Source organism: Thunnus albacares, chromosome 20 (assembly GCF_914725855.1).
Source record: "Thunnus albacares chromosome 20, fThuAlb1.1, whole genome shotgun sequence".
Taxonomy (NCBI): domain Eukaryota; kingdom Metazoa; phylum Chordata; class Actinopteri; order Scombriformes; family Scombridae; genus Thunnus; species Thunnus albacares.
In genome coordinates this window covers 17,705,463-17,720,360 of record NC_058125.1, presented here as the reverse complement: position 1 = coordinate 17,720,360, position 14,898 = coordinate 17,705,463, and the positions used below count along the sequence as shown (strand labels likewise).

The 14,898-nt window shown below is 40.3% G+C and overlaps 3 protein-coding genes across 4 annotated transcripts; 2 read left to right on the top strand and 1 right to left on the bottom strand.

Annotated features, from left to right (window-relative positions):
- Window positions 1–497: 497 nt before the first annotated feature.
- dhx32a (DEAH (Asp-Glu-Ala-His) box polypeptide 32a) lies at window positions 498–8,560 on the top strand. Of its 2 annotated transcripts, none has more exons than XM_044337112.1 (11): window positions 498–516; window positions 2,269–2,462; window positions 3,600–3,972; window positions 4,102–4,341; window positions 4,423–4,516; window positions 4,717–4,866; window positions 5,424–5,615; window positions 5,805–5,945; window positions 6,769–6,959; window positions 7,083–7,273; window positions 7,571–8,560. In XM_044337112.1, exons 2-11 carry the CDS (start codon window positions 2,320–2,322, stop codon window positions 7,761–7,763), a joined length of 1,908 nt encoding a protein of 635 aa, XP_044193047.1. In that variant the 5' UTR covers window positions 498–516; window positions 2,269–2,319; the 3' UTR covers window positions 7,764–8,560. The 2 variants fall into 2 exon arrangements, with proteins under 2 accessions (XP_044193047.1, XP_044193046.1); XM_044337111.1 differs by lacking the exon at window positions 498–516 and adding an exon at window positions 829–1,388.
- On the bottom strand, window positions 8,371–11,689 carry LOC122970832 (BRCA2 and CDKN1A interacting protein). Its single transcript, XM_044337113.1, has 7 exons — window positions 11,457–11,689; window positions 10,990–11,064; window positions 10,784–10,864; window positions 10,600–10,686; window positions 10,288–10,475; window positions 9,386–9,551; window positions 8,371–9,260 (listed from the first exon to the last, which is right to left on the bottom strand). The coding sequence occupies exons 1-7, from the start codon at window positions 11,607–11,609 to the stop codon at window positions 9,090–9,092; spliced, it is 921 nt and encodes a 306-aa protein (XP_044193048.1). The 5' UTR covers window positions 11,610–11,689; the 3' UTR covers window positions 8,371–9,089.
- A 225-nt stretch (window positions 11,690–11,914) lies between these two features.
- On the top strand, window positions 11,915–14,654 carry uros (uroporphyrinogen III synthase). The gene is made up of 10 exons (XM_044337114.1): window positions 11,915–12,019; window positions 12,499–12,582; window positions 12,706–12,789; window positions 12,881–12,977; window positions 13,186–13,260; window positions 13,681–13,755; window positions 13,858–13,941; window positions 14,074–14,159; window positions 14,240–14,338; window positions 14,415–14,654. Exons 2-10 carry the CDS (start codon window positions 12,520–12,522, stop codon window positions 14,535–14,537), a joined length of 786 nt encoding a protein of 261 aa, XP_044193049.1. The 5' UTR covers window positions 11,915–12,019; window positions 12,499–12,519; the 3' UTR covers window positions 14,538–14,654.
- The last annotated feature ends 244 nt before the right edge of the window (window positions 14,655–14,898 follow it).

Here is a 14,898-nt window from a genome sequence, read left to right as displayed (position 1 = left end):
GAGCTGTTGCATGTTTGATGCTTGTACCACCTGCAGGCATGGCTGCAGTTTCTGTGTAAGTCAAGGTTTTATGTTTTACAAATGAAACCTGCAAAATGTCAGGTTTTTTTCAGCTGTTTGGAACATATTGTATGCTGAACATAGAGACTAGTCTGGAGAGGCCAGGAGAGCAGTTCTGAACAGATTATATTTGGCTAAAAACAAAAAGGGAAGGGGTTGGGATGCAAAAGCCAAAAACAATAAAAAGAAATAAGCAATGTAGGCAGAATAATCTCTGTCTCAAGTGCTCAGTATTTGAATTGAAATTAGTTAAATGTCTGTTTTTACTCACTACAAGAGACAATTTCTACAGACAGTAGAGTTGAGACATTGCCTGATGGTTAAGAGCCTAAACAAGCTTTATTGACCTCAAGTAAGGTTAAGACAAATGAATTTTTGGTTGAATGGCTGAACAGCTCCCCCTGTGGGGAAGCTGCAGCCTGCTAAAAGTGAATGAATTTGGTGAGTGTTTGAGAGGTGAGTGCAAGTAATCCTATCATGTGCTTCACATCCAACAAAAAGTCAACAATTAAAACTTGAAATAAAACTCCACCACATTTGGTTTCATATACTATGAGTATCCCATATCATATGTCATATTTAAAAAAAAAAAAAAAAAACATGACATAGAAAAAGAAAGATCATATTTGACGATATTCGCACTGCTGATAACACTCACAGTTTGTGCGTCGTCACTACTTAACACGTTATCACTGGGATAATCAAGCGATTATGACAAGCTCATGCTCAGTGGTGGATGTGAAAGCCCTATGCAAATCAAAACACGTGTGAAGCCATGCTGGGGAGAAATTGCGCACCGGTGCGCACTGCGCGTCAGACAGCCCCAAACAGAACAACTTCAAACTTTGAACCGCTTAATAAATATAGTTTTAGCAATTAAGAAGCTGAGCATTTATCATCTTCTCCGTCCAAGGGCGCGAATATATGATGTTGTATAGACTGGATGGACATGCATGCTTAATCGGTTTTTGATTATTTACGATTAAAAAAAAAACAACCGAATGGACCCGTATCTGGTGGAGTAGAAACCATTTGCGCTCTCATTGGGATTAACAAATATACATGTCATGTCGGAGGAAAATAATTCAGCGGAGCCAGACATTTACCCTGAAAGTGAAGAATGTCCTGGGGAAGATGCACTTGTCTTTGGAGATGAGTTGGAGTTAAATCAGTTCGACGGATTGCCCTTTTCCTCACGTTATTACAAATTACTAAAAGAGAGGAAGACTCTGCCGGTCTGGAAGGTCAGGTGCGAATTTGAGGATGCTCTGGTAAACAACCAACTGGTTGTTGTGTCTGGGACAGCAAAGACTGGGAGGAGTACACAAGTGAGTCTACAAGTTCAAAAAATAATACTTGACTAGGAAAGAAGGAGTGTCAAATCTTTCAGACAGAGTTTATTAAAGAATATTTCACATTCAACTTGTGTCAGTGAAATTCAATTGGATGCAGCTACATACATAGATAGATAGATAAATATGCCTCTATTAGGAGCTAAATAATAGTGCATTTCCCTTTACTTTTCAATTTTCTCAGTTCAGGGACATTTTGACTCCCTTCAGACTGGATCCAAATACCAAAGCATAACCCAATTTGTGTGACCTGCTGCAGCTGTAGTTGCTGTTGCCATGTGCTCAGTTTAATCTATTCAGTCAACAGAAAATTGAGAAGTCTGCTCCTCTTGATTTGATTTAAATGTGAAGTACATTCTTTGAGTTGTGTTGCCATGTCCAACAATACAGCCTTTTCTATTGAATATTTTTACTTTGACATGTAATGGAACTAGTGGTTCATGCAGTGAGTGTTCACCATTATGTGAACTAGCTGCCCAGCTCAGCAGATGCTGTTGTGTGCCGAGCCCCAGCCTGCCCGCCTGACAGTTAGGCTGCACAAAAGCTCCAGCAGGGTAGGGGACCTCCTGCTGCTAAGCCCTGATCCGCTGGAGCCGCCACATGCTGCCCAAGCAATTTTGCATTATGAGCGATAATACCATAGGATATCTCCTGTCACTGTTTGTTTTACTGTGTGCTTAAACAAAAGCTGTTGGTACAATCCTGAAAGCATGTTCACCCATTGAAAACTAAGTTGGTGTGAAAAGAAGATGATCTGTTGTTTAATGTTTTATGGAGGATTGGTAGTGTGAAGTATGTTTTACTGTCAAAACATATAACAACAGTTGAACAACATTCAGTGATTATTCTCTTTCAGATCCCACAGTGGTGTGCAGAGTTCTGCCTGTCTGCCCAGTACCAGCACGGCATGGTAGTGTGCACACAGACCAACAGGCAGCAGGCTGTAGACCTGGCCTTACGTGTGGCTGATGAAATGGACGTCAACATAGGCCATGAAGTGGGTTACACCATCACTCTGGAGACGTGCTGCTCCTCCGACACTGTTCTGAGGTCTGTTGACGAGATCTTAGTCCATCTGTTTCACAGCCAGCAGCATCACACTTGAATGACACTTTAATATCATTCACAAGCTATCGCTGTCACTCTTAATCTTCTCCTTGTCTGTGCTTCTAACTCATCCATTGAGGCGTGTTGTGAATGTCACACACAAACTCCCTGTGAGGATTCTGCCTCAGTCTAGATAAAATGGGCAACTTTCAAGCCATAGGCAATTATGCCCGTTGCCTGATATCAAAAAACTGAAATCTTATTGTTCCAGAGTCACAATATCACCTTTTAGGATTGAATGTGAATTCTTAAATAACAAAGAAAGTTGACCAAAAAGCCAAAACATACACTTGTTCCAGCCTCCAATGTGGGAATTTGCTGCTTTTCTCTGTTTCATGTCATTTATAAATAATATAAATTTGATATATTCAGTTGGTTTGGGACTTTTAGTCAAACAAAACAACATACTTGATAACAACTACTTAGGCTCTGGGAACTTGTGGTGGACATTTTTCACAAATTTCTGACACATTCTATCATTTAATTGATATTGATCAGCCCTTAAATGTCACCTTTCACACATTGCACTTTGTAAACAATGCCTGCATCCATACTCATGATGTCATGACATGTTATATGTACAGCATTTTCCCAGTATGGTCTTGACTTAAAGCGAGCCTGTGTAACTTTTGAAACTTTTCATTTAAATGCAAAAACACACTCCTTCTCAGTTCAATACACTCAGGGGTTTTACTTGGTCTGGTATGACCAATAGCTTGTGGTGGCTAATGTTAGCAAACTGTAGTTAGATGTTGCTGTGTAACAGACATCACTGAGTCAGTTTGCTGACTTTGACGTCTCTCTACTTGTGCCACTGTTACACTGTGCTTTAGCATGTCTTAGATACAACTTTCAATGGTTTTATCACAAAAGTAAAACAACAGGTAAACATATCAGGCCTCAGCAGGGGCTAATTGTGGTTCAATTCCACTCAATCTGTTTGCCCAATGATCTCTTTAAAGGTCAAGAAAATTTGAGAAAAGTTTATCCTGCAGGTGCCCCTTATGGCTGCTGTTCAGAAAAAAATCTCGCTTTCTCATACCTCTACTATTAACCCCTGTGATGGCCTTTATTACTCAGGTACTGCACTGACGACATGCTGCTGAGAGAGATGATGTCAGACCCTTTTCTGGAACACTACGGGGTCATTATTATCGACCAGGCCCACGAGAGGACAGTTAGCACAGACATACTGTTGGGTCTCCTGAAGGACATCCTGCTGCAGAGGCCTGAGCTCAGAGTGGTGGTCCTCGCCGTCCCGCCCATGACTGATAAGCTGCTGAGCCACTACGTCAGCGTTCCGCTCATCAGTCTGGAGGCCTCATGTTCTGCTGAGGTGGTCCACAGCAACAGCGGCAACAAGGACTACTTCTACTCAGCACTGAGACTGGTGCTGGAGATCCATCGTACCAAAGAGGATGGAGATATTGTTGTGTTCTTTGCCTCAGCTGAGGTGAGAGATTGTTAATACATTTTTCACAAGTGGTTTCATCCAACCAAAGCTTGCAGTTCTAAATCTGGTGCCTGAGGCTGGCTTAACAAACTCCTACTTCTCCTACTTTGCTTGTAATCTCTTCTGCAGGAGGTTCATTGTGCCCTCAGCATCCTCCAGAGAGAGTGCACCAGGCTGGGAGCAGAGCTTGGCCAGATGGTGCCTGTGGTCCTGTGCCCAGGCCAGGGAGGGCTGCTGCCTAGCTTGACCGAGCAACCAGGCTCCAGGGGGTCAAGGAGGGTTTTCCTCTCTACCCAACAGGGGGAGGATATGTGGTGGGCGGCAGAGTCTGTTAACTTTGTCATCGACACAGGAGTCCAGAAAAAAATGGTGAGTTATTTCCAAAAGGACATATCGACCTTAAATGAGCAATATGCTGATTTTAAATGGCATGTGGTTTGGACTTTGTAGGTGTACAATCCAAGAATAAGAGCCAACTCAGAGGTGCTGAGGACCATTAGTCAATTCCAGGCAGATGTACGCAAGCAGATCTCTGGACCAACAGGTACGTCTGCTATCAGTTGAAAAAGGTTCCTTTCTGATGTTTTCAAAGTCAATGGTAAAGTCAGATATGGTATAACATCCAGGAATCTTGATTATAATAATGACTTTCCAACATCAGTTAATCAAATCACTTCATGCACAACCACAATTAAGTGAATCAGCTTTTTGCTTTCCTGATTTTTAGTTCACTTTATTTCTCAGGTAAATGCTTCTGCCTATATCCAGAGGACAGCCAGCTTCCTGCAGAGAGATCCCCACAGATTTTGGAGTCCAACATTACATCAACAGTCCTTTTCCTAAAAAGGATGGAGATAGGTGGCCTCGGACAGTGTGATTTCATTGACAGACCAGGTGAAGTTACAGTACTGTCGCAACATGATTACAAGCATTTTATATTTTTGGGTCAGTGATGCCCACTGACAGCATCTCTCTCACCCTAAAAGACAGCCAGAAAGGTGTATATTGAGGGGTTTTTTTTGGCGAGAGTTAGTATGGATGAATATTTGCTCTGTGTAGCTGTTTGGGGTCAGTCAACCATGATTTAGCCGAGCTGACAGGACCCTGCTACTAACCATTGTCTGAGTTTTAACCCACCCTAACATGGACAGAACAGAACAGGCTAAAAGAGGCCAGCTCATTAACGATTACACAACATGTGTCATTAGGGCAGCGTCAGGCTGGTACAATGAAGAGGAAGTACAAGCTAAAGGCGCTGAAATATCTCTATATTCCTGCAGAAGTTGAAAAGTTATGTGGGATATGAACAGCCACTAAGTATAGGACTTGTCTTTAAAGCATCTTTCAAATTATTGTGATAGCCTTTCCAATTTGCACTATATGGATTCTTGTTTGATTTGTCGAATTTATGAATCACGCATGCTCTAATGTTGGTTTGTTCCTTGGTGCAGATCCAGAGGGTCTCATGCAGGCCTTGGAGGAGCTGGATTACCTCGCAGCTTTAGATGACGATGGCAATTTGTCTGAGATAGGGATCATAATGTCTGAAATCCCTCTGGACCCTCAGATGGCCAAAGCTCTGCTAGCGTCCTGCGAATTTGATTGCGTGAGTGAGATGTTGACGATCGCAGCGATGCTATCAGGTATGTTTGTGCCATGTGTTCATTTTCAGCTAGTAATTTGTTGAGTGCAGATCATTTGATTGGTTCTTAGATTCACCATATGGACAGCTCATCTGTAGAAAGCAGTTTCTCTCAGACACTGAACCAGATGGTCTTTGGTAAGAGTGGCTTGTCTCAGTGATGTTGACCTCGTTGGTTCTTGTCTTTTAGCGCCAAGCTGCTTCCTGGAGCCACCTGCTGGTATGACACATGAGGCAGTCCAGTGTCACAGAAAATTCCAGCACCCTGAAGGCGATCACTTCACCCTCATTAACATCTACAATGCCTTCAAACAAAGTCAGAGAGAACAATGTAAGACTCATCAGTGAACACAACCAATCTACAGCCACAGAGAACATTTTCAAATATGCTGCGAGACAGTGTGACGCACAGACCGTGATGCATCCATACTGCAGTTTCTCAATCTATTCTTCACTGTGGCAGCAAAACAAATTAGGTTTTTTGTTACACTTGAGCCTTGTATCATCATCCCGAGGTATTCAGAGCACAGTGCACACACAGAGGCAGTTTCAAAATGCTTTACATTTCACTTTACAAGGATTTAGAAACAGAAGAATCATAGACAAATTTATATGAGAGATTTTTAAAATTTGTGTTTCCCATTATCCCTTTTAAAAAAAGAGTGTTTATAGTAGACATTTTGAGGAAAGCCTGATAACATGAACAAAAAGGACTGAAACATGGGGTTTATTCTGGACAAGGCTATAAAGCAGGAGCACTAATTTAACACAAGCTGAAATCTTCATCATGTCTCCTGATTTTCATAAGCAGTCCTTGTGATGTGGAAGGACATATCTTGGCTTGACATCGTAGGTTAAAACAAACCATTTTGCAGACCGTGATGCTTCCATCCATTCACAATTGACTGTAGTAAGAGACTAAAAGTTAAATCAACAGAAAAGTGTCTAAATTGTATTATCATTGAGCTAATCATAGCTAAACATGATGTAGAGTTCAGTTTAAGTAGTTTCCATACAGTGGCTCGATTTCTGAACACCAAATTGTTATATTATTAATTAGTAGTGTTGTTTTTAATAAAAAAAAAATAATAATAAATTAAGGCATGCCTGATTTTGAGAAAGCTTCGTTGTATGCAATGTGTTATGTTCCACAGACTTCAGTGCTGAAAAGTGGTGCCAGGACTACTACCTAGATCATTCTGCCCTGAAGACAGCTGAGGCCATTAGATCAGAGTTGACTGACACCCTGAACAGGATTGAGCTCCCCATCTCCGAACCGTCCTTTGGAACCAAGACCAACACCCACAACATCAAAAGAGCTCTCCTGGCTGGGTTCTTCATGCAGGTATGTAGAACCTGAAAGATATTTGAAGCAATTTCCTGGTTTTACTTCTTTTCAATTTCCCAGCACCCTTTTTATAAAAACATTCCACCGTGTTGTCTCGCTGTTACATTTTCCTGTTTGTAGATTGCTCGAGATGTGGACGGATCAGGAAATTACTTCATTCTGACACACAAGCACATGGCCCAGGTGCACCCGCTCTCCAGCTACGGGGCCCAGTCTCACAAGCTGGGACTGCCAGAGTGGGTTGTTTTCCACGAGTACACGCTGTCAGAGAACAACTGCATGAGAACAGTCTCTGAAATTTCCGCTCAAGTGTAAGTCAACATCACTGTCAGATATGCCATGTGTACAAGCAGATTATATTTGAGTTCTTGGGGGTTTATGTTGTTTTGTACCATATTGATGAGAAAAACATGTTTGTTTTTGTTATTACAGTAAAACTGAGTAATTTGGGGAAATTTTTATTTAAATCTTTTTAATCCTCTTGAAATCTCCACACTAGTTAGGCATAGTGGGGACTTTAGGTAGAGTTACTTATAAAATATTCAACATAATATCACTTGTTTTTTTTGTGTCTTTCCCAAGTAATCTCAATTCTGTTGTCATTTTAGGTTCATTCAAATGGCACCGCTGTATTTCTTCTACAATCTGCCCCCTAGTGAAAGCAAAAACATACTGCAAGACATGCTGGATCCAGACAGATCAAGAAATTGTAAAGAACAAAGAGCTGCGACTGACAGCAGTGATGCCAACAGCAGCTGTGCAGCAGTGCCGCAGACTTATGACAGATGTGTGATTCAATGAACGGAAACTCTAAATGTGAAAACCTACACTGTAATCTATCGCCACATTGATATGTTTGTAAAATGTGTATAGTCAATGAAAACCAGACTGTAATATTAATTTATTACATTGCTTAAAAGTTGTTTGATGGTCACATGTATATTAGCAAAGAGGGTTGACTCCACCATGTCCTGACATTTTCATGAGCTGAGAATGTTGTCTAGCAGGTATATAGACACACTAAAATGTGTTTTTTTGCCCCCTCAGTTTTCCTGCTCTCCCCATCAACACTGTGTGTCTGGAAATTGCTAGTATCCTGACAGCTAGTTAGGTTTTTAGACTGTAATGAGCAACAGAGGGGATGTTATCTTCTGCCTTAGGTGAAAGGGAAGAAAAAACATACATGTGTGATACAAAAAACAAAGATGATGCAGATTCAAAGAGATGGTTTAGCCCTTTGATACATATACATGCTGCTAAAGAAGTCATTTGTCACCTATTTTCTTCTCATTTTTTATGCAAAGCTGTCCTTTTCAGAGGTCTCGGTGTTGCTCGTCAGGTTAACGTGTTATGTAAGGATCTGGATTTGAGACTAAATAGATTAAGAAAGCAAACTTGTCAAAGCATGCAAATGTATAATGTATTTATTGACCACCAGTACCAAGAGATATACATAAATCCTTGATTAGAAATAGTCTAGTAGAACAGCGCTTTAGCACAAATATCCTGCGTTCAATAATCTGCTTTTGTTTAAAAAAAATATCGAGTTCTGTATGTTTAATTTTATAACTACAATCCAGATTAAATTTGTGAAAATTTTACTTTGTAGCAAATGATATCAAGGAAAATCTACAGCTGCAGAATAGTACATTTCATTTGTATGTAGTTCAGTTTACAGAGCTTTACTATTCAGTAAAAGCGATGACACACTCATCCCCTCTCCATCTGTGGAGACTGGATGACAAGCTCAACCAATCAGCTTTGGCCATTAATACAAAAGGAACTGTAATCCTAAAGTGTCTTGGTTCATAATCTTGTTATACACAAAAGTCCTTATAGACAACATGACTAAGTGCCGTCTTTCTAATCGTATTCACATGATATAACAGTTACATATAATTAGCAGAGTATGTGGTTACTTCCCTCTGCATTGTGTCTTAAGTGAACCAGAACTTTGTAAAAACAACATCTCTAAAGTAGCTGAAAAAGGAAACCCTCACCACATAAGTACAATATGTCAGGTTTACAATACTGGCATTACTGTACATGAACATTTTCTTCTAAATTGTACTGAACCATTTCCATGAGCTTGAAGGTCTTCAGTGAGTGCATAGTTTATTGTGAGGTTCACACAGTTAGGTATTCTTTCAGTTTGTCCATAATGGCAGGCATTCTGTCTGCTGGGATCAGCATCACTGTCCTGAAAGGCTTCATGGGTACGTCGTCGAACGACCACCTTCCACTCAAACAGGAGTCTGCGTCATCCTGGACCGAGTAGTGGAACTTCATGATGGCTTGCTGTAAGGAGAACAGATTAAAACTTAATACTGCACAAATTTCTTGGACATGAATACAACTGTCCAAATATGTAAGGCGCTCCCTGAATTATTATCGAACATTTCAGTAACATCTGAGACATTTACCTCGTAGAAGAATTCCTCCTCTGCATTGACAAACATGTATTCCTCTTTGGGAGGTCCTCTGGCTGGAATACTCTTGGTTGCCTCTTTGCAGGTCTTGCTGATCATCAGACAGTAGTGGCATCTCCCACTCGGCTTATTCGTCCTCTGAGCTTCAGCGATTTCTTCCCTGGAGAACAGAATGCCATTCAGTTTATTTTTCTGCATACTACATTATCAAAAGATTTATTTTTATTCTTTCACAAAGCACTGTCAGGTCACATATTGCTTCAAACAACAACGAGCAGTTCATACAAGGTACAAAGGGTAGTAGGAAGACATGTTCATTCAGTGTCACTCCCAGGATGCAATGGTGTGATAAAAACATGTGTAAACAAATGTTCCCCAGTGGCAACACATTTTTGCTTTCCAATAACACACTGACAATGTCCTCTCACTACCACAAAAAATGGAAAAATAAAAATGCAGTCTGTCTGCTGCCCTCACAAACAAGCAATCTTTAATCCTAGAATTTTCTTCCAGTATGCTGCAGCTCAGGTGTACTGAGATGAAACTGATAAGGACTGATTATTTAATGCAGAGTCACGACATATTTGACTGAGAACTCATAAAAACATGGCAAAACTAGAGGGTACACATGCACTATAATCACGTGCAAAACTGCGGTCAAGTGCTGCAGTGGTAGTAATTCTCTCCGTGTAAATCAGGAATTTAAAAAAATGCATATGCTGTATGCTAGATTTGCAAGACTATATGAACGTAACACCTTATTTTAAAAGAATGGTGGTGCATTTCTTGACTCCTTTGTTCCCATCAAAGCACTCCACATTGCTCTGGTAGTTGCTAGTATGCTTCTTCGTAAAGAGAAATAGTGAGGAGGGCATAAGAAGGCAGGCTAAACTCACTGGAGCTGTTTGTGCAGTGGAAGGGCGATCTGTGGAGGTACGTTGATGAAGCGCTCACTCAGCAGTAACCCTACAGGCTTGCTGGTGTCATTAAGGATCTGCTCCAGCTGTTCCATCGCGCTGTGAGACGAGCTTTTCTCACACTGATCCATGATCAGCTCCTTCACCTCCTCCACACACTGCACACCCTGCCAACAACAGCAGACACAAACACACACTGATACTTAAAACTAACTGGTCTCACGTGTATACATTTTCTTATATCCCAGTGAGTGTGTGAGGCTGATATTCGATGTGTGTCAGTGGTGTTACCTTTCTCTCTGTAAGGTTGAGCATAGTGATGAAGCCAAACACTTCATCTGGATCGTCATCATCGCTGTCCTCTGGCACCTCAGCTTGCTGGAGTAAAAGAAAAGCGAGTATATCATAGAAGTGAAACTGCTGAAAAGTCATCTTTAATAAAATGATGAGTGGACTAACCTATTCAGTAACTCACCCTGATGACGCTTCCCATATGATTCTGCTGAATGATGAGATCTGTCATCTCTGATGTATTTACATGAGCCTTCAGAAAGAGCTGCACACAAACAAACAAACAAACAAACAAACCAGAAGTGGCATCAGCATGTAGCACAGCTGGCACTTAACAAATAACATGAGGAGGATCAGATGAATGCAAAAATATAAATGCTGTCCCCAAACCTGTTGTAAGAGTTTCTTGATGCCATTGAAGTCATTGCCAGAAATGTTGTGGGCTTCGAAGTCCACCATTACCTCCTGAAAGTAAAACAACAATAACGCAAAAAGCAGTTAACAGGTGAAACCTGCGTGAAAAGTAGTTAAATACAAGTACTTTTTTGATTGGCTAGTTATATCATGTACTTTTTGAATGAATCAGTAATTCTGGTTGTGCACAGTTAACCTACTTACTATCAAGTTATCATGGAGTAAACTCATGTTATACAGTAACTTCACTTCTTAAAAATCATATCCCAGCTGGTCTAGTTATCTAACGTTACTTTTATTAATCGTGCCAAGCAGCATTAGTAAATATTCCTCATGTGGCTTCCAGTAATCTGCTGTTACCTTTTTGTCGACAGCTGTGTTAGCTGGCTAACTAGCAAGCTAGCGAGGCCATGCAACAATGAAAGAATAGTTTGTTGTTTTACCTCATTTATCTCCTCTTCTGATGCCTCGCTGTCGTCCTCCCCAGAATCGTCATCATCCTCCGGGTTTAAATCGGAGCTGTTGTCACTTTCCTCGGGATTTTCACCCAAACCTACGGCTCGCCTCTTAGCAGATGAAGCCATGCTTGCAAACATGCAACACTCGTGTCAACTTGAGTGGGCGGGGAAAAGGTTACAGTTGAGGCTAGATGAGGAAACTGGAACACTGTAGCCGCCATTACGGCTCTACATGTAGTGGACACGCAGCTTCTTGTAGCAACACAGGAGCCGCAATGACGGCTAGTTGACCGTTAGGGAAGTGGAATAAACCAATTTGGAAAAAGGGGTGACCATTTATTTAATCTATGCCTAAACTAAGATTTTGACGTTATACATCTGTAGTTGAACTATAAAGAAATATTTTAGTGTTTTAAACTATCAATGGTATATGACTTGTTACATATAACTCGATTTTTTGGGGACGTTAGTCAAATGTACAGCATGATGTCTCCCCTTCTTAACCGTATCTGAAGTCGTCATGCATTCAGCTGTAGGGACAACTCAAGGTACATGAATTTATTGCAATATTTTGCTATATTTTATTGTTTTCTGACCATCTTTTGCAGCATTGTAAATAACGAATAAGACAAATAAGTCGCTTATTGTCATTAGGCATTATGAACAGGTGCTACTAAGCTGACAGATAGTGCAGCTAACTTCAGCTGTCACTTCCAAGTGTGGCTTGCTAATGTAAACAGTAACACATGAGGACATGTTTTAGCTTCATTCATTGGTTTTCAATAGGAAAAGTATATCCTTCCTGCTTTTGTTTGCTCCTCAGACACAGTCCAATAATCATGACTCTACATATCGTTATCAGCAGGCTGCATATGACAGTTTTAGGGTGTAGCTTTAGCTTGCTGTGCATTCCCACCCTCCGTCCTCAGTGTTTTTGCTATTTTTCACACTGACATTACTTTGACAGCAGCGTTTATATTCCACTCTGGGTCGTTCTATTGTATTCTTATCAATTTTATTTATTCAGCGTTTTAAGGTCTGTATCAACATGCACGTACTGCTTCTCAAAGAGCCAAGAGATGGCGATTCTGGACCAGATCCTTACATCAAGGTAAAGGCGATTTACGCCATATTAACTTGCATCTAATAGTGCTCAGTTCACATATAGCTGTAGTCATATTCTAATGCTTTTCATTTGACTGCTAATTTTGAGTCTATTATTTCTATTCCCCAGGAGTTGGAATCACATGGTCATAAAGCAACCTTAATTCCTGTGCTGTCTTTTAAATTTGTCTCATTAAACACCTTGACAGATAAGGTAAGTGCACTTGTTACAGAATTAGATTAATATTTCCATCATTTATGTCATGTTTCGTGTTCTCAGTCATTTCTATGACTTTCTATATCAGCTTTTCCAGCCAGAAAAACACGGAGGTCTCATATTTACCAGTCCAAGAGCAGTGGAAGCTGTGAAGATGTGCTTAGAAGCAGAAGACAGAAGGGAAGGTAAGAAAATACAAAGAATACACTTCAAAAATATTGTAATGGTTGCACCTGTACCTCATTGATATAATGGTCTTAATCCCCTGAAGTGTATTTGCCTAAATGTCTATAAATGCTGTGTACTGGATATCCTAACCACTAATTAAGATTTTAAATTGATTTCCTCTAGTTTGATTAAATGTTAAATCTCTTTCCTAAATTATTAATTCAGAGTGGAATAGCTCAGCGAAAGACAAATGGAACAGCAAGTCCATCTATGTGGTTGGGAAGGCAACTGCTGCATTAGGTAAGTTATTGTCACACAAAAAACTCCATCTTTGTACATTGTGCTTATTATACGTTTACATTTCCTATATTAATGCTAAGTGTAGGAGAGTGTGGCAGGCACCTGGTGCTGACATAAATGTGTGAAGTGATGTTAGTACCCCAAGTCATTTGGAAAAAGGTTGTACACAAGTGACAGTTTGCTGTGACCCACAGTGAATGTATTTGGTCTTTAGAGAACGAGCAGGTGCTGCACGTTCCTGATGTTGTTTTACACCATTCTTCATGGTAAACATCAACAGTTGGATCTCTTTGTAGTCAGTTTTTATTATGTACTTATAATAAAAGTTACTTGTTTTAAAAATATTTGCTCTGCCATGACATGATATCAACATTACATATCATATTAATCCCCATGTTTTTTGTGTTTGATCCTGCACAGTACGAAATCTTGGTCTGAACCCTTTGGGCGAGGACACGGGGACAGCAGAGGTGTTATCACGTGTTATTATTGAACGTATGCTATTATTTTATACTCTCACATTCTTCACAGTTTAATTTTTTTTTTAATTGATTGATCTGACAACAAATATGACCTTACATCTGATTTTCATCATAGGAGAGGACACAAATATCCCCCCACTTTTTTTCCCCTGTGGCTCAATCAAAAGAGAAGTCTTGCCCACGGCTTTAAGGGAAAATGGTAAGCATTCCCCCATGTTGTGCCTCTCGATTAAAAACTCAAGGTGATAAAACTCCCACTGGGGTTACACTAATTATAAAATAGTAATTGAACTACCTTTATCACTGCGGGGATCTGTTTCTTTGTTTCCAGGAGTTCCCCTTGAGACGCTGACTGTCTATCAAACAACTGAACATCCAGACCTGGAGAAAAATCTAAAGAACTACTTCACAGAGCAGGTAAATCTCTACTCCTACTACATTTTAGAGGGTACGTTTGTATTTTTGTGTGTTAACTACATCTCTGACTGTATGCACAGGGCGCTCCAGCCAGCATAGCTTTCTTCAGTCCATCAGGAGTGAAGTTTTGTCTAAAAGTGGTGCGGAAGCTGTCAGGTGAACAGCTGAGTCAAATCAAGGTATGGCTTCCACCTGAAAAATTGATCAATCTACTTTATCACACTTTCAGTCATTTTGACCTTTTTTTGTTTCCAGTTTGCAGCCATTGGTCCTACTACACAAGACGCTATGACAGCAGAGGGCCTGTGTGTCAGCTGTGCTGCAGAGAAGCCAACAGCTGAACACCTGGCAGCAGCGATAGCCAAAGCTCTACAGTAACCACCCCTCACCCTCACCATCCACTTTATCTTCTTTCTTTGTATAGTCTGTATTTCTGTATTCATGTATTTTTATTTGTCTGTGTGCTGCTCCTCTTGCCAGTTTTGTAAGTTATTTTGCACTGAGAAAAAGTAGCTTTTGTGCCATAAAAGACATGAAAGACTAAGTGAATATATATATATATATATAGTTATATTTATTGTTAAGCTTGCTCAAGAAACTCAATGTAGAGTTTGTTTTTGAAAATAAATTTAAATCAGTGTGGTCATATGAAAAGTTGGGTCAGTGGTTATTCACTTTAAAAACACTCTAGTTTCTGTGTGTCCTATTCAAAGCAGGTGTTGGCAGAGGTCATGACTGC

What these genes read in the sequence shown, in the direction of transcription:
- dhx32a (XM_044337111.1), top strand. Translation starts at nt 1,128, where the DNA reads ATGTCGGAGGAAAATAATTCAGCGGAGCCAGACATTTACCCTGAAAGT. An exon ending in TCCTCCGACACTGTTCTGAG is followed by an intron (nt 2,463 to 3,599) that starts GTCTGTTGACGA and finishes TTTATTACTCAG; the next exon opens with GTACTGCACTGACGACATGC. An exon ending in TCTGAAATTTCCGCTCAAGT is followed by an intron (nt 7,274 to 7,570) that starts GTAAGTCAACAT and finishes TTGTCATTTTAG; the next exon opens with GTTCATTCAAATGGCACCGC.
- LOC122970832 (XM_044337113.1), bottom strand. Translation starts at nt 11,609, where the DNA reads ATGTTTGCAAGCATGGCTTCATCTGCTAAGAGGCGAGCCGTAGGTTTG. An exon ending in ATATGGGAAGCGTCATCAGG is followed by an intron (nt 10,687 to 10,783) that starts GTGAGTTACTGA and finishes CTTTTACTCCAG; the next exon opens with CAAGCTGAGGTGCCAGAGGA. An exon ending in AGGAGGAATTCTTCTACGAG is followed by an intron (nt 9,261 to 9,385) that starts GTAAATGTCTCA and finishes TTCTCCTTACAG; the next exon opens with CAAGCCATCATGAAGTTCCA.
- uros (XM_044337114.1), top strand. Translation starts at nt 12,520, where the DNA reads ATGCACGTACTGCTTCTCAAAGAGCCAAGAGATGGCGATTCTGGACCA. An exon ending in AGCAGAAGACAGAAGGGAAG is followed by an intron (nt 12,978 to 13,185) that starts GTAAGAAAATAC and finishes TTATTAATTCAG; the next exon opens with AGTGGAATAGCTCAGCGAAA. An exon ending in CACGGCTTTAAGGGAAAATG is followed by an intron (nt 13,942 to 14,073) that starts GTAAGCATTCCC and finishes CTTTGTTTCCAG; the next exon opens with GAGTTCCCCTTGAGACGCTG.